The following is a 17787-nucleotide window of genomic DNA, read 5'->3' on the forward strand; positions in this document are numbered from 1 at the left end:
TTACGCAACAGTTGTGTTCGCGGGCGAAGGTCGCGGCATCGGCTGGCCGGCCGGCCGGCCTACGGAGGCCGGGGTGCGGGAAAAAAAACCTTTGCAGTCCGGCTAATTATCCCCTCAGTTCTTGTTCAGTGTTAGGCAATGGTGCTTTTTTTTTTTTTTTGCGCTTCATGTTGGGGAGCAATGACTCACGCTCTCCTCTTATTTGTTTTCTTGGCATCTTATTGTTCTCTGGTTGTTTTAACTGGGCTGTGATACACAGGCAAGGAGAGATGTGTTGGCATGGCGTTTTCAAATGTAAAACAAACGCTGCTAAATACGACTCCACCGGCGTGCCGAACGCTTTGCTTACCCTGGCGGCGCTCCTGAGCGTTTGGCGGTCGGTTTTGGTTAGCGGCCGTCGGCTGGAGCCAGCGATTAACGAACAGTTGTCGTTTTTAAAGATCCCACCAACTAACTGGAGCTGCCCAAATGACCCAGATCGAAGGTTTATATACCCTGGATGTTGTGATAAAACGCTAACAAGTTGATTCACGTGGGGCTTAAGCGGCTCTTTAATGTAGGCGTCCTAAACCTGTGATCTGTTGGCCTGTAATTAGCGTGTGTGTGTGTGTGTGTGTGTGTGTGTGTGTGTTTGTGTTTCTGGGCTCCGGACCGATCCCTGCGTGTTTTATCCGGCTCCGCGTTGACGTTTCCTGGAGCCACGGGCAAAGCAAATGGGCAGAGGATCTGCAGGAGAACCAAGCTGAAGTTTTATAAAGGAGGAAAAGGATATAAAAAGATATACAAGGAGTTGAGAAAGACAATCAGTAGTGTCCAAACTTCTAATTAAGAAGTGGAAAATGAGGCATCCTGTGGAAAACCCAAGCCAACGTCTGGTAGGCTTAGAGAGACCGTCAGCCACCAGGAAAGTTGTTCAGGATGCCAAAACAAAACAAATAGCTGATGCACCGGACTCTTTGGGAGGGAAAAAAAAGCGCCGTAGCCGTTCCAAGAAGCACAGCAAGGAGTCACTTGAAGATTGGCCGCACTGAAGCCGCTGCCTGAGAGCAGCCGGCTGACGGTAGGCGCAGAGAGCACAGAGACGAGTGCGGAAAGTTTATGAGACAACGTGGAACCGTACGGCCACAACCGTAAACGCTACGTTTGGAGAGAGGTTGTAAAGGTCGCTGGTGAAAAGCACGGCGGTGGACCTATAAGGGCTCAGGTAGTTTGTTTTATGCTGACCGTAGGGCTGGCCGACTAATCGATTTATTCCATTAATTTAATTTTTGCAAAATCAGGATTTTGTTTTGCCAATGCACTCATTGGGCTTCCATGAAGAGAACAGCATGCAATTAATATATGTTTAGGAAAATGTACCGTCTAAATATTGTAAAGAGGAAACTTCTTTTCTATTAAAATACGAGGCACTTTAATCTAACCATTTACTTGTCTTTTAAGTTGGTTTGAAGTTAGGCAAGTGAAGTGAAGCCTGTTCTTAGCTCATTGTGTAAAACCACTAGCATTCAAACATTTAGTTATATTTTCACTGTTTACAACGGCAGAGACGCCATCTTGTTTTACAAGCCGGTTTTCACAGCTTGGATTTAGTTGCACTTTGAATTCAGGTCAACTCCAAGAAGAAATTATTTCTTTAATTTATGTTTGTGAAACGAAAAGGTGTGGGGTGGAAATCGATTAATCGAGTTTGGCATAATAAAATCAGAGCTTTTATTTTGAAGCCATATCGCCCAGCCCTAACTGACAGTAACATGAATGTTATCAGAAATGCTGGGAGAGAATTTTCCCTGATTACCCTTGAAGCTCCGCACGGGTCGGACTTGGTAACCAAGGCCATCCGTGGCCTCAAGAAGTATGTCGCGTTAACCTTTGACCTCATGAGTTCCTCTTCTTTTGATGATAAATGGCTTCATGGAACCTCTAGAGTAAAATTAAAGTCTTCCTAGGATCATTTTTATGAGCCCCAGGAATGCCTGGGTATGTAAACTTGTGAGCTCCAGCAGTGCAGGTTAGAAGAAGGTAGCCGCACCGTGTGGTGAATCCCTCCTCGTTTCTTCTTCTTCTCCTCCTCCTCCTCCCCCCATCGTTAACCCTTCCATCTCTGTCCTGCCTGTCTCCCTCCAGGTGGCGATCAAAATAGTGGACAAGACCCAGCTGGACGACGAGAACCTGAAAAAGATCTTCAGAGAGGTGCAGATCATGAAGTTGCTGAAGCATCCCCACATCATCCGCCTCTACCAGGTACGCAGCCACAAACACACGGCGCTCCCACCTTCCACCTGAGAGCCGCGGCCCAGCAGGAGAACGCCCAGCTGGCCACCCGTAACTCTCCCACGAGCTTTCAGCGAGCTTCTTAGATTGCCATCGCTCGTTTATTTTGTCTTCGAACCCTCAAAGGGGCTTAGAAAGCTCCCCGTGTTTATGCCTTCAGAACCTGCTCTGGAGGTTCTGGAGCTCAGATCGAACACCACAGTGCACGGCAGGACTTTTTTTTTTTTTTTTTTTCTATTTAAAATCTCTTGTTTATATGCCAAGCCGTGCTTACTCATGCTGTTGTGTAACCGGCGAACCGCCCATCACTGGATGTTGGCCTGTCAGGGGGGTCTGTCGGTCCTTCTTGTTCTCATTTGTTTGTATCTTTAGGTGATGGAGACAGAGAAGATGATCTATCTGGTCACCGAGTACGCCAGTGGTGGAGAGATATTCGGTAAGGGACGTCCACGCTCCTAAAGCTGATCGCTTTAGTCAGTGTGCTTTGAATCTGTTTTTGAATTTGTCAAAAAAAAATTGTTTTTTTTAGAAATTTGTGCTCTTAATAAATGTGGTAGTTTAGCAGGGCCGATTCAAATTCAGTAATAAATCAAATAATAAAATAAGCTCATCAAATAGCAGCAGCCTCTTTTGTTTTCAAGGTTGCACAATTTATAGCCTAACATGATTCGAATACAACTTAATTTGAACTGGAATACATGAGCTGTAACAAAGTTACCATGAATATAAAGCAGAAAACGCAGAAATTCAATTCAGTTTTATTTTTTACAGCCTCAATTCACAGCTGTGGCTACTAACATAGGTCACCACCGCCAGGGTGTGAATGTGTGCATGAATGGGTGAATGACTGACTGTAGTGTAAAGCGCCTTGGGGGTCGTCAGACTTGATAAAGAGCTGTACAAGTAAAAACAATTTACTTTACAAAGTCAAATTAAATCTAATCATACAGAGTGGTCAAAAGGTTTCCTTTAGATTAGGTTGCATCAAGTCTTTACAAGCAGCATTCACTTCCCCTGAAAGAGCGTAGAGCCACAGGGAGAGTCGTCTGCATTGTCCATGGCTTTGCTGCAATCCCTCATACTGAGCAAGCATGAAGCGACAGTGGGAAGAAAAACTCCCCATTAACAGGAAGGAAAACCTCCAGCAGAACCAGAACCTGGCTCAGTATGAACGGTCATCTGCCTCGACTGACTTGAGGTTAGAGAAGACAGAGCAGAGACACAACAAGCACAGAAGCACACATTGATCCAGTAATCTGTTCTACATTAGATGGTAGTAGCGGGTGAGCCGTCTTCCCTGGATGATGTCACAGCTAACAGAACGTCAGATCAGGTGTACCTACTATGAAGAGAAAAATGACAGAGAACAAAAAGTAAAAAACATAAATAACAACAAACAATACAAATTGGAGAACAGTAGGAGAAGTCAGCAGAATGAGAAATATAGACCCTGATGTCCTCCAGCAGCCTAAGCCTATAGCAGCATGAATACAGAGGTAGCTCAGGGTAACCTAAGCCACTATGACTATAAGCTTTGTCAAAAAGGAAAGTTTTAAGCTCAGTCTTAAAAGCACACAAGGTGTCTGCCTAGATCAGCAAATACCTTAAGTGTTTGTTTTTTAAGTTTGGTTAAAAAAAAATATAAAGAACCATGTTCATGCCAAATATTCTGGAAATGGCTTTTTAACCTCAGATTGAAGCCAGGAATCAGTGGCTGTCTGTACGTTTGTTAGGAGTTGTGTTTTAGGTTTCCTCCTTTGCATTTTGGGATCTGACCTGATTGTTGCAGAACAGCATGGACAGATTTTAGCACCCAAAGGTTTCTGATGATCAGATATTAAAGTGCATGGATTTGTTTGATCTGGACAACACTTAACCTTTTGAGTCCCTGTCGACTAGAGGGATTTGTTAAATTTTGATTTAGCTTGGCCTCGTTTTTTGCATCGTATTTTAAAAGCTGGATTCATCTGCCTTCCTGACTGTGTTAGTCCAAGATATTTCTTCATTACGCATCAAACCTCTGAGCTAAATCCCCCTTTTTTTTTCTCTCCCTCTCTGTTTTATCGTTTTATTTCTTGTTTTTTCCGTGACGGCAGCAGATGCGTTGCGCTTATTGTGTCCAAAACCGTCTGGTTTTTCAACAGACCACCTGGTGGCCCACGGGCGCATGGCGGAGAAGGACGCCAGGAAGAAGTTCAAGCAGATCGTGGCGGCGGTCCACTTCTGCCACTGCCGCAGCATCGTCCACAGGGACCTGAAGGCAGAGAATCTGCTGCTGGACCACAACCTGAACATTAAAATCGCAGGTCGGTGTATTCCCGCGAAGGGCTTTCTTGGCAAGCGCGCGTCGGCATGTTCTTTTGGATGCTTTTCCTGTTTTTAATAAGTGCCTCCCTTCCAGACGAGTGCTATGATTTTTATGATTCCTCCCACCCCCCTCGCTCTGCGAACAGATTTTGGCTTCAGCAACATGTTTTCTCGAGGCCAGCTGCTGAAGACGTGGTGCGGCAGCCCTCCTTATGCTGCTCCGGAGCTTTTCGAGGGCAAAGAGTACGACGGACCCAAAGTAGACATATGGGTAAGAGCGTCGGCCGCGCCGTGGCTGTGGGGGATTATCCAGAAGCGGCGTGTTTGTGCTCATTGTTCTGCCTCTATTCGCCCCGTAGAGCCTCGGCGTGGTGCTATACGTGCTGGTGTGTGGCGCCTTACCCTTCGACGGCAGCACTCTGCAAAACCTGCGAGCGCGCGTCCTCAGTGGAAAGTTCCGCATCCCTTTCTTCATGTCCACAGGTAGGGATTTATTTCCACCCGGGGACTGGGTGTGGGGGGGGGGAAAAAAGGAAAGCGCACACAATGTTTGTCTCATCGGTGAAACTCCGTCACAAGATGCACTGTTGTGCCAAAGTATTCACCTCCCCCACACCCCCAAACACTAACTTTGTTGTATTTTAGTGGGATTTTATGTTTATAGAGCAACCTAAGGCCGAGCTTGACTGAGATGGAAGCGACAAGATCCCTGGTTTTCAGATGTTTAGCACGCATTTTCAGTTTAGCCCCCTTTCAACTGAACGGTCTAGTCAAAGTCAAGACCTCCTTCCATCGCAAGATCCGTCACGAAACTTGAAAATGGATCTTCAGAGTCGCTCTCCGTCCAGTCTGGCTAAGCTTGAGCTCAATTGGCCCAAATTCCCGTCTCTGGGCGGCCAGCTGGCCTAGAGCCGTGCTTCCAGTGAAAGATGCGCTCCTCGAACGATCGCGTCTTTTGTTTGTGTGTCGTTGCAGACTGTGAGTACTTAATCAGACACATGTTAGTTCTGGAGCCCAGCAGACGGTTGAGTATGGAGCAGATCTGCAAGAACAAGTGGATGAGACAAGGAGACCCAGACCCAGACTTTGACAGGGTGAGACCCTAAATAAAAACACTTAGTCTTGATTGTCCCCCTTCCCAAAAAAAAAATTTTCTTTGACCCAGAAAAAAAAGCTCATTAAGCTTCACGCCTTTCCTTTCAGTTGATAGCGGAGTGTGAGCAGGTGAAGACGGAGCGAGAGATCGAGCTCATCAACGAGCAGGTGCTGATGACCATGTCTGAGATGGAGCTGGACCGAGAACGCACAATTCAGGTTGGACACAGCTCCCCTGTGCCGCTGCGTGCCCGTCAGACTCCACTCGCACACAGCGGGTTTATTCGTTTGCTCTGTTTTCCCCTCCAGTCCCTGCAAACGGACGCATACGATCACTACAGCGCCATCTACAGTCTGCTCGCCGAACGCCTCAAGAAACACAAGACGTTGCGCGTGGCACCGCCTCCGCCCCGCTCCATCAGCTACCCTCTCAACGCCGTTCAGGTGAAACATATTCTCTCTCTCCGTCTGTGTTATTTTTATTTAATTTTTTCAACTTGCCGACTGGAGCGAGGTTCGTCTCTCTCCCCATATGCGCTGCATTTACGGCGCAAACCTATACTACAACAGTTGTTCTAACACGTCGGCAGCTCTGGCGTTTCATGCCTTTTCTCTCTAAATACAAATTTCACAAATGGATTTGGTGCTAAAGGAAGCGCAGATCCTCGTCACACCTTCCCTCCCAGAAGCGGCGGGCTGCATTCATGGAGAGGATGAAGAGGTGTGACCTGCAGTGCCGCTAAGTTTACTTCAAGAATGTTTAGCACCAGAGAGGAAAGCTGCAGATTTTTGCTCCAGTTGTAGCGGAACAAAGCAGGAATGTATTTCAGTCTGATAGGAAGCTCCTAACTATTACGTTTCTGCAGCACGACTTCAGCTCTGATGCTGATGATGAAACACGTTTACTGACCTGCAGAAATACAAGCTGTACAGATTTACCTATGCGGTCTTTAGTTATCGTTGGCTATAACATTCGCTATCTAAGGAGATTTTTTTTTGGTACCTGCAAACCGAATATTTAAAAAAAAAAAAAGCATCCAAGTCATTCTTAATTATAAGCTTGAAGGCATAGTTGTAAGTACTTGGAGGTATGATGGACAGAGCATGCGTTTTATCTTTGAAGCAAAGTCATGCTTCTTAAGCCACGAGGGTTAATTAAAAACAAAACAGGGATTTAGTTTTAGTTGAGGCTGAATTCTAGCAAGCCTTTGGTTGGCTGATTATAACGTGGATAAAATGCATTAAAGGATTTGCTGTAGGGGTGGAGGCTGGGCTCCTTGCAGGCAGTTCTCTCCCCCCCAGATTTCAGGTTTTGTTACCATGACGATCAGGGGCTCAGGAAGACGCTCCTTCACGAGACCCGAAGCGCTTTGGTTTCCTCTCGCCGCCACTCGTTGCTTTACAGCGCAGCCAACATGTGCAGTTGTTTTTAGAGGAACCTTTTATTAGTCACAAAAGTGATCAAGTAATCCGTGTTCACTTTGTGGATATTTAAATCGCACGGTTGGGTTTCGTTTTAGGTATAAAACGTGTGCTACTGTTTTATTGAAATAGGAACAGCGAGCTAATGGGGGTCTGGAAAAGTACAGAGTTTGGTCTGGGTGTTATTCGTTTTGTGTTTCTACTCCGTGCATTAAGGCCAAAACAGACGGAAAGTCCTGGAAAGATGGGTCGTTAGCTCAGAGAAGTGTGCGGGAACACTTATTTCTCTGATGTTGAGTTAAGCAGAAATGTGCTTGTTGTCTTGTCCAGAAGACGACAGGGTTTCACATGACTTCATCTTAGGGTAGTCATGTTTTACCACTGGATGGAGTCCCTCGGTTTTAACCCACATCTGTCAATCCCGGTGCTCTAAGAAGATTGCAATGAAAGCTGCACAATCCTCCACCTAACCTTTGTGTGTGTGTGTGTGTGTGTGTGTGTGTGTGTGTGTGTCTCCATGGCCAGCAGACAGACCAACAAGGTAATCCCGTTAGCATGACCGTGCCCCATGTCCAGCTCATCAACCCAGAGAACCAAATCGTAGAGGTGAGTCAGCTATGAGCTGTTGGTGGGTTGTCGCTGTGTTGTGTCTCAGCTAGAACAGTGTGCTTGTGAAGTAAGCCTAAAGGGGGCCGAGATGAAAGCACTTTTACTTTCTCGAAGTTGAACCTGAAGAGCAGCGGACTTTCCTGTCAAGTCTTTGTGCCGCCGCCGCTGCTTCTGTTTACTACGTCTGTGTTGACTCAGACCCTCCTCCCAGACTGTTATCAGTCACAATCACACATGTACGCACGCTCAGACATAACACGGAGAAGCTCTGACTCACAAGCGCCGAACCGGGAGAGAGTGTTGCCTTTTTGCTGCAATGCAGCAGAGGCTTTTAACGCAAGACTCACAAGATATTTCATGGAGATAAACTGGAATTCATTTCACTTTGTTTTTCCGCTATACTTGAGCCACCTTGGCAACAAAAGTAGATTCCTAATATATAAATCTGTGTGTGTGTGTGTGTGTGTGTGTTAAGCCTGATGGCAACATGGCCCTGGACAGCGACGAAGGGGAGGAGCCGTCTCCGGAGGCCATGGCTCGCTACCTTTCGATGAGGCGGCACACTGTGGGGGTACCAGACCAAAGGTAACGTGTCAAGCAACCTTTCAGTCCCTCTCTACGTGTCTAAAACTGTGTTTAGGGGTTCTTAGACCTCTTGAACTTGTATCCCGTTACGATCAAAAACGTCTGTGAGTGGTATGTGACGGACCAGAACGATGCAGTACAGCCATGCGAAGCGGAAAATGGTAGATAAGAAAAAAAATGTATTTGCAAATGAAGATCTGAAAAGTGTGGCCTGCAGTTGCACTCAGCCACCCGTTACTTTGACGCCTCCAAATTGAACCGTAGCGCGCGTGCAGACTTGTAATTTATTCCCAGCATTATTCCAGCTGCTCTCTGAAGTCCTAATGCGGAGGGCGGATGCTGGTGTTTAGCAGAGAAATGGAGGCTGGGCAGAGTTGATGGGAAGATGGATATAGCTGGTGCAGGGTAATCCTAGAGGAAAACCTGTAACAACCTGACCAAAATGTCAGAGCTATGTTCACGTGCACAAAATCTCACGATCGGATTAAAATGTATTGGGATTACATAACTGGATTGTACCGTTTATAATGGACAGAGTCAATCAATCAGATCTTAATGTGCGTTTATATGCACGTTTATATGCAAACGGCATAAACCACCCCTATCATTCGGATTACAATTTCATTCCGATTGGCTTGTTTATTCCAATTACTTTAGTCCATGTAAACGTAGCCACTGATTTGGTTTAGATCAAAGCTTATTTGTGAGGAGGAATGACCCAGTAGAAGTCCAGGCCTAAACCCACTGGGATTGCAAGTGATTTCAGTCGGGACAGATGCTTAATTGGAGCCAAAGATGGTTCGTCCCACTTTTCAGGTACTTCACCATTATCCACGGCTTTGTTTTTAAGAGGAAGTCCTATTAAAATACATTAAAAAGTGAAGTAGTTCAGGTGGCGTGAATGCTTTTTTTTTAAATCACATCTTTGGGCTGTGGAGGTGTCAGTTCTGGTCTCTCATTTACCGGGTTTTAAGGAAACCTGTTTTTTTGCCACTGCTGTCAGATGACGCTGAAAGAAACAACCCGAATAAATCAAAAACAAAACCTTCCAGCTTTTCAGCGGTAACCCGGTGAATGTTCTGATGACGCCTGGGTGAGTTTGGGTTTGACGTCTGCGGCCTGAGCTCTGACGATCTCCCTGCTTTCCATCACAGGACGGAGATGCAGGAGGAACTCCAAAAGCTTCCACCGGGTTTCCCTCGCGGCGTAATCCCCCAGCCCCCCTTCCCCCAACTCGCCCCCACCATGGCCCAAATGCACACGCTCATGCCCACACAGAGCCTGCAGCCTACACAGCAGCTGGAGTACAAGGTACGACTACTGGGGTCGGGGCTGAATTCTTCCTTTTTTTAAATTATTTGTCGTTGTTGGAATCTGTGGAAACCGTCGTGATTAATTCCCTCCTGTAATCTGCGTTGCCGACGCCGCAGGAGCAATCGCTGCTGCAGCCGCCTACCCTGCAGCTGCTCAACGGCATGGGCCCCCTGGGTCGAAGAGCTTCCGACGGAGGGGCCAACATCCAGCTACACGCTCAGCTCCTGAAGAGGCCTCGAGGGCCCTCGCCGCTGGTCGCCAGCCCGGTGAGGCTCCGCGTTTCTTTTCTCGTTTGTGTCTGCTCCCGTGCCGAACTGGCTTTGACCATTTAAACCCTTTGCCCCTCTCAGCATCCCAATACCGCTGTAGCTCCAGTGGACGAGGAGGGGTCAGACGGAGAGCCGGACCAGGAGGCAGTGCAGAGGTAACCCATGGTGACGGGGGTTTTGTGTTCGTTATAGAGATGCTGTCTGAACAGGGAAATGCTGAAATCTCACGGCCTTCGAGACGCTAGATCATTAGTAGGGACGTAGGCCGTCTGGAAATGATATTTAGTCTTAGTTAAGATAAAAAAAAAAAAAAAAAAACTTACACAGGATGGGATATCAGATGGGAGTTCTAGGCCCTACCAAGGTTTTCAGCCGCTCCTCTTCAGACTGCATGTTCTACGCTCTTTGCCGGTGTCCTGGGTTGCTGGGAGTGAGTGCCTTCAGGCTGCTCTGCTTAATTTCTCCCCCCCCCCCCCCCTCGGGAGGTGGCCACTGTGCTGTGGTGCTTATCCCATCTTTTCCTCTTTCTCCATCGCGCAAGTGCCTTCCGCCACCATCCCCGAAGCGATTCTGCCATCCGTTCTCTCAAACTCTCTGACCCAGAGCTTCTTTATCTTTCTCATCTGCGTAAGTGCCAAATTACTCTGTGGACTTTTTTTTTTCACCCTTTCTCACACAGCTTTGCTAACTCTGAAGCTTGCCAAAGCGGCGACCGCAAAAAAAAAAAAAAAAAAAAAAAAAAAAAAAGGAAGGCAACCGGCCCACTCCTTTAATTGGAAGCTGGGTGGTTGCCGAATCCCATAAAGCCTTAACATCCATCTGTGGTGTCATTTTATTTGATGTTTTCTGATTGGCTAAGATGATATGAATGATGGCACCTATTGGCCGAGGTGGGAAGGGCCGGGCCTCCCACCCATCCCTGTTAGCCAATGAGGACAGAGAGCTGACCAGCGCTGCTTCCTGTCTCCCACCCTCACCCCCCCGTCCTCCTCCCCCCCTTCCTGCGGCCCAGGTACCTGGCGAACCGCTCCAAGCGGCACACGACGCACGTGCTCCCAAGCACATCGCATGGCGAGCCCTCGACAGAGTCACAGCGGCCCCAGGGCCCCCGCCAGAGGGGCGGCTGGGTGCCTGACACATACGCCCGGTGAGGGGACACGCCCACTCTGACCTGTGTATACGCACCAACACACTGCCACGCACAGAGTCCCATTCACACACGCACACACATGCAGCCTCACTCCGCTTAGCGCTCACTCACAGGAAGGAGGAAGCGCCAGGTGAAGCAGGCGCTCCTTCCAGGGTGGATGGGTAGAGATGCACCGCTCATCTCTGGTTATCGGAAAAGCTTTGACTCCATGATTTTCATTTTTTTTTCTTTTTTAGCTGATTCTGATTTCTCTTTTAAAACCGAAACCCACAGCATTTAAAATATCTTTCGTAGCCTCCTAGCTGTTCGCGGTCAATTCTTCACGTTAAAGAGCAGAAGCAGCGTCACGGCGGGCGCGAGACAGAAAAGCTTTCCGTTTTGACGGAAATGAGTATGGGCTAATATTTTTAGCTCCGTTTAGCTTCTTAAATCAGCGATTAGCAACAATTTGTTTTACAAATTGTGAGGAGCAGGCTGCTTAGATGCTAGCTAAATGGCTATAACAATAAAAGCAATTGAAACTGTAAATGACCCTTACCTGAATCCCACACCGCCAGCTGCAACGATTCTTGTTGCAGCTCGTCTGTGACGCTGCCTGGGGGGGGGGGACTTATGCAAATCTGGTTTCATTTTGTTCATTTAACTATTTATTGGCAGGAAGGAGCAGCAGCACATGGCACTCCTCCCACTGATTGGTCCGTTTAGTAAGAGAAGCAGAACTACTGCAAACCCGCTAGTGTCCTGGTCACAGTATGGATTTCCTATAGCAGGGGCAGCCGACTTCTACCATCCAGAGAGGCATCTTTAGGACTGGGACCATTTCAAACTCTTAGTTTAAAGATTTTTGAGTGAAACATTATTCTTGAAAAAATAAATTTAGAAAAGTATCGAATGTAGTTTGCTGCCTACTAAAAAAAACTATTTTTTATTTGACGTCTGAACAAAAAGGAAAATCTCTCTTGTGCCATTTAGCGTCGTTCTGTTGTGAAAAATTCGATGCAGATGTGGAAACAGAAAATGTTTGGCCTTTTTATTAGCAGTAAATTCAAAACCACAGCTCAGTTGTGTTTCCTTTCCGGGGGCCAAACTTATTAAGAGCCACTGTGGATATCCTGAAGAAGCTCGGGTTGTAGAGTCCTACCCTGAGAGATGTAGACCTTTACCACCTCGGCTCTGAGAGCTCCTGAAGTTAACCAAAATGTGAGCAAATTCTATCACAGGGGTAGGTTAAGCTCAGAAAAATAAAAGCGCAGATTTTCTTTAAAACAATACCACTTCATGTTAATGTGCTGAACCCTCTCAGTTAAACCTGAAATGAACAGCCCAATATCTCGGCATAAAATGGCCTTTTTAGTCCACATTCCTCTTAATTTTGTTTCAACCACCTCACTGATGTAAATACCTCGGTTTGAGTCCTCTTCCCTTAGCAGCAACATCCACACCGAAGAGTGTTATTGTCAAAGCAAGCTGTTGGTGCCTTTTGACGGTGCATTCACTGACTGGAAAATGTTTTACGTTTCCAACAAGACGGTCACCGGTTCCGCTGAAGGTCTGCTGATTTGGACCACCAGACGATTTAATTAATGCATCCTAAACCCCGTAAATCCACACCCTACGCTCCTGTAGGCGTCCACGCCGTTCCTGACCGCCTCCGTGAGTCGGTGAAAAGCAACGCCTCCTGCATCCGCGGTTACTCCGTCTGAGTCCGCTACGAAGTTCCTTAGTTCCTTTACAAGCAAAAAGCAGATCTATTTAAAGAAGATTAAATGTTAAAATGACAAATCGGCTTCCTCATTTAATGCAGAAAGAATGATTTGCATCCGACATTTAAATAAAACATTTAAATTTATTGTGAATATTAAAAAAAATTATTTAATTTGCTGTTACCGATCTCTTTTTCACTGTTAAACGTTGACAAACCGGAGGCTGTTGACGTCCTTTTTTCCTGTTTACTATGATTGGGGTTGCGGAGCTTGAGCCAGACGGACCGCAAACACAGAAAATCAGACTTGTTCCGTATTTTGACGCCGATCGACGTTCGGAGTAGTCACGGAGAACATGGAGCGGTTCTCGTTAATTAACGTCACTGCTTCGTCGGTCGGTCGGACTTGAACGAAACGGAGCAAGCTCGGAGGATGTGGAGTCTAGTGAGAAAAAGCTGAAGACATGTTTGGTCTTCCTACGACAGTCTTGTTTTTTCGTCATTGGTCAGGTTCTCACCCAGGAGTTAACAGACTGAGTAGAACCTCAGCTGAGAGGAACATCTCTGTTTATCAAACCCGTTCGTGTGGTTCCTTTTATTATTTGAAGTAGTTTTCTTCCAGTTTAGCTTTTTTTTATAAACACGGATGATACATTTCTGTCTGTGAATCTTTATATATGGCACTGCATCTGGCAACGTGGAGTTTTGATGAATTATCCTGTAGTTTAATACTCCCTCAGCGTGTCCGTTGCTCATTAATAAAAACAGAACAGTGCTCGGTGTTTAATATTACAAACCCTCACCGGTCACTATCTGCATGACAACAGAGATCATTTACACCGAAGCTCTCACTGGATTTGTTTTTAAATCTTATGGGTTTTGGGGGATTTTGAAGCCCTTTATATCTATTTTTTTTTTTTTTTTTTGCACATTTTTACTGCATCATCATGACTGTGAGAGGCGAAGGTTTGAAGATCTTACATGTCTGTTTCTGTGTCTCTGACCGAATGTGTCCGTGCGTGCGTGCCTGTGTCACGTGTCATGTCTGTGTCACCCTTCACGTGGACGTGTGTGTATACGTGTGCACCTGTTTGTGCGTGCGCTCCCCTGTGGCCCCCCCCACCCCACCCACCCCACCTTTTCTAGATCCACCTATAAGGACTGTAACACCCTGCATCTCCCCATGGAGCGCTTCTCTCCTGTCAGACGCTTCTCTGACGGCGCCGCTTCCATCCAGGCCTTCAAGGCTCATCTGGAGAACAGCAGCCTCATTAAGCAGCTCAAGCAGGTGCGTCATGTGACTTCATTTTTTTTGGGGGGGGGGGGGGGGGTCTGTTAAGCAAAACTGAGTGTACAGTAAGTTTGTTTCCGTTAAAAATGAAGGAATTGCTGTTTATGAGTAAATTTTCTTTTTTGTAAGTTCTCTGCTTTTTTGTTGTTTTTTGTTTGTCACGTCGTACGTCTTGTTGGAGGCATAGATATTCTTTTCTTTGGTTAATTTAAGGCAGGTATTTAAAATTTCAAACAGTGCTTTGATGAAGTATTGATATAACAACAACTTTTAGTGTATTCTACAGAGATATTTAAGTGATAGACCAACGCAAAGTAGTGCATAATTGTGAAATGGAAGGAAAAGGCGGTGGCGTTTTTCGGTTCTTTGCAAATAGAAACCTGAAAAGTTTGCATTGCTTATGCTGTGCATAAGCAATCATTTTGAGCGGTCCTCAATCACAATTCAAAAATGGCCTAAATAAATTGTTTTTTTTTTTTTTTTTTTTGTTTGGTTTAAAGTAATAGTTCATAGCACCACAAATATTTAACCAGGCAAACATGCAAGAACCTTTTATTTTTTTTTTTTATTAATTAAATCAACAAGAATTTACAGATTTGTTTTCTACAGATATCAGATCAATTAACTTATTTCATTGAAATATTGTAAGTTTAGTTTATTGTTGAGCAGGTAAAAAAAGATTTATCAATTTTCTTTTATTTTTACGTTATGGCCCCTGAGTATTACTTAACACTTTTGGCTCCCTTGGTGCAAAACGTTTGGACACCCCTGATCTAGGGACAGGAATTTGAATCTGTTGCTCTTTTATTACATGCTGTTGCTCCGTCTCTCAGTTTGGAGTCATTCAGGTGAGCTCCGGCTCCAGACTTCAGTCTGAACCGTTTCTAGCTCTATCTGACTTCCCATCGGTTGTCCCTTGTAACATGATGGTGGGTTCATGGGGATGAGCCAGTGCTGTTCTGTCAACACTCTCCCCCACCTGAGCTGTGGATGACTGAAACTCACGCCTTTTATATTTAATTTGTTAGAACGAAACGGAAAACCGTCTGTGTTGTTCTCCTTCCACTTCACAGCTGAGCACTAGCCTTAGTTGGCCTGCCACATAAAATCCCAATAAAATGCATTCAAGGCTCTGCTTGGATCGAGTGAAAAAAGTGGGTGTAAATACTTTTACGAGACGCTAAATAAGGCCATAAGTGTGAGTTTTTGTTGTTTGTTTTTTTTCAACTCTGCTAGCATAAGGAAAGAAATATAATAGCATGCTGTGTGATCTGCACCAGGGATTCAGTAAAGGTGTTTCTAACCCTGATGCTGGTCACTTGTTCCAAAGGAAGCGAATCAGTCATCGCCACACACAACAGCAAGAGGAGCTGTAGATGTATCATAGAGAATAATGTTTTTTTAATGTATGATACGCCGAGGCTCACACTGGGGTTAATTTGAGGAATAGAACAGAGTCGTTTTATTACAGGGTGACATTTCCTGAAAGAAGCTTTAGCGTCCACAGAGGCTGATCATTCAGCGGGATCCTTCCCGTCTGATGGTTTTCTTCTCTTCTCCCGCTCTGTAAAACTACTGGGAGCCTTGTTGGGAATGTGACGCGTTCAGCAGTGTTTGGAAAGATTAGATCCGACCGAGGCCCTGACCCGGGAAAACCCACAAGCTGCTATTTGAGACATCACATCATCCGCAGCGAACCTGCGGTTGGATTAGCTCTCGGCGGCGCGGGGCAGGGAAAGGGGATAATCATCATGTTGGCAGCAGGTGCTCCACCTTAGGCCGGCGCTGATGCGCTGGGATTATCATTACTCAGGTGTCCTCGGGGTTAATGGGGCTAGAGGACAGGGTTACGTTAACTCCTTCCTCTAACCAACAGGAGGAGGCGGGTGGTGATGCAGATTGTAGGGAAGTGCAGCATAGATTGGCTTTACAGCAGGTCTAGGGGGTTCTTTTGATGCGTTGCACGAAAGTTGCAGCACAATAAAAGTAGTTTAGAGAAGTAGGAACCCCCAGATAATAGTTTAGTTTGACTTTTACCACCCTTAGGTTGACAAGCTGATAAAATAGCGTCGCATCAGAAACTATGACTGGACAAAGCCGACTCTTAATTTTAACTTTTTTGCTGCCGTTTCCACGTAGCAGAACCTTATCAAACTGGTCTGGGAGCGGTTCGTCAGGGTCAACGCATACCTCTGTGGAGTCGAGTGCAACCGCTGTGCCTGCTGGCATCAATAGCAAATGTTTGTCACGTCTTCGTTTCACCTAGGAGTGCGAGCAGCTCCAGAAGAAGTATGCTGCCCAGCAGGATGAACGCTTCCTGGAGCACACCCAGCAGCAGCACATCCTCTACCAGCAAGAGCAACAAATCCTTCACCAGCAAATCCAGGTACCCGTCGCTCGCGTTGAAGTTGCCAGCGGGTTCACAAAACACACCAAGACGCTGCAGGAAAGCCAAAAGGCCACCTGGAGGGGTATTTCAAACGCTTTATCGCTGGCTGAGGTGTGATAAACGGCCGTGTTTTGTCTGCTAACGCTGGCTTTCATGTGCCCAGCAGCTGTTGCTGTCCTAAAACCACTCGCCTTGGTCAGAGTCGCTGTGAACGTCATGATTTGGAAGCCTTTCATTGTCCTTTGTGTATGGAAATAAAAGAGGGGAGAACGTAGGGTTGAAGTTGTTCTCAGGATGCAGATCACAGCACCGCTTCTTTGCTCTGATTGACAGAGGCGGTGACGGGCCTTGGGATTTCTGAATTCCTGCCAAGTTTATATTACCTATATTACCATGGCCATTACACCCGTGGTGTAATGGCTATGTAATAGCCAATTGTACGTATTTTCATGTTACAATTACAAGCTTCAATGTTTTTTATGGGGCTATCAGGTTATAAACCAACAGAAAGTGAATGGTTACATGGACTCTAACTGCTGGAAAGTTTTGAAATCTAAAGCTTAAAGTTAGGAGATGAGACAATATTCCCACCTTACACAGAGACCTGTTCAATCCGTCATCTTGAAATGGAAAGGCTAGGACAGAGCAGCTACCCCGATAGTAACGAGAGACGCAGCTAGGACGGTCTGGAGTAACTCTGGAGGAGCTGCAGAGATCCGAGGTTCGGGTGTAGGAAACGTTTTGGGTGCGGAGCAAGAAGAACGGCCTTGAACTTTAAGAAGAACTTTATTCTTAGCTCGTCGACACCGCCCCCCTTGGGGAGAAGCGGTGGTTGCCTCGTGCTGCGGGGACACAGCTGGGGCAGAGATGTTGGTCAGAGTTGAGCGTAAACCTGCAGCCACAGCTACAATGGCAGGTTGAGATCACAGCATAATTATGTGTTAGAAAAGTCAACATCCAGGCCTTTGTTCTTTTGAGAACGTGTGACAGTGCTGCACTGTTCATCGGGCTGAGCTTGAGCAAAGAAGAATAGGAGCAAAGAAGAATGGGCGAAAACTTCAGACCTAGGCCTGCAAAGCTGGTAGAGGCACGGGGCCGAAGGCTTGCAGCTGTAATCGCAGCAAAAGGTGGTTCTACAAAGTACCGGCTCAGGGCGGACTACAAATGCACACAAAACGTCTGTTTTTTGGGTTCTTTTTGTAAAGACACATTGAGTCATTCTTCCATTTCACTGCTCTGTTTTGGCTTGTCGCAGCCATATCAGATAAAACACACAAATGTTTGTGGGGAAAAGTTAAAGCGGTAGGAACATCTTTGTAAAGCGCTGTTTATGTAAGGCTGAATTTTTTTTTACACTCAGCTGTACAGTAATAACCATATTTT

At 46.1% G+C, this 17787-nt stretch overlaps 1 protein-coding gene across 3 annotated transcripts in view; it reads left to right on the plus strand.

Moving 5' to 3' along the window:
- Positions 1 to 17787, plus strand: part of LOC105933187 (serine/threonine-protein kinase SIK3 homolog) — a 46805-nt gene that overhangs the window by 18819 nt on the left and 10199 nt on the right. Inside the window, exons 2-17 of one of the 3 annotated variants that reach the window (XM_036150291.1) lie at positions 2125 to 2241; positions 2644 to 2707; positions 4416 to 4577; positions 4725 to 4849; positions 4938 to 5061; positions 5554 to 5672; positions 5782 to 5892; positions 5983 to 6117; positions 7621 to 7701; positions 8180 to 8289; positions 9444 to 9600; positions 9720 to 9869; positions 9954 to 10027; positions 10885 to 11019; positions 13871 to 14012; positions 16282 to 16401. In XM_036150291.1, coding sequence (XP_036006184.1) covers positions 2125 to 2241; positions 2644 to 2707; positions 4416 to 4577; positions 4725 to 4849; positions 4938 to 5061; positions 5554 to 5672; positions 5782 to 5892; positions 5983 to 6117; positions 7621 to 7701; positions 8180 to 8289; positions 9444 to 9600; positions 9720 to 9869; positions 9954 to 10027; positions 10885 to 11019; positions 13871 to 14012; positions 16282 to 16401 — 1926 coding nt within the window. The remainder of the gene's footprint in view (positions 1 to 2124; positions 2242 to 2643; positions 2708 to 4415; positions 4578 to 4724; positions 4850 to 4937; positions 5062 to 5553; positions 5673 to 5781; positions 5893 to 5982; positions 6118 to 7620; positions 7702 to 8179; positions 8290 to 9443; positions 9601 to 9719; positions 9870 to 9953; positions 10028 to 10884; positions 11020 to 13870; positions 14013 to 16281; positions 16402 to 17787) is intronic. The other 2 variants (XM_036150292.1, XM_036150293.1) reach the window with 2 other exon arrangements.

The sequence above is a fragment of the Fundulus heteroclitus genome, chromosome 18 (assembly GCF_011125445.2).
Source record: "Fundulus heteroclitus isolate FHET01 chromosome 18, MU-UCD_Fhet_4.1, whole genome shotgun sequence".
Classification (NCBI taxonomy): Eukaryota; Metazoa; Chordata; class Actinopteri; order Cyprinodontiformes; family Fundulidae; genus Fundulus; species Fundulus heteroclitus.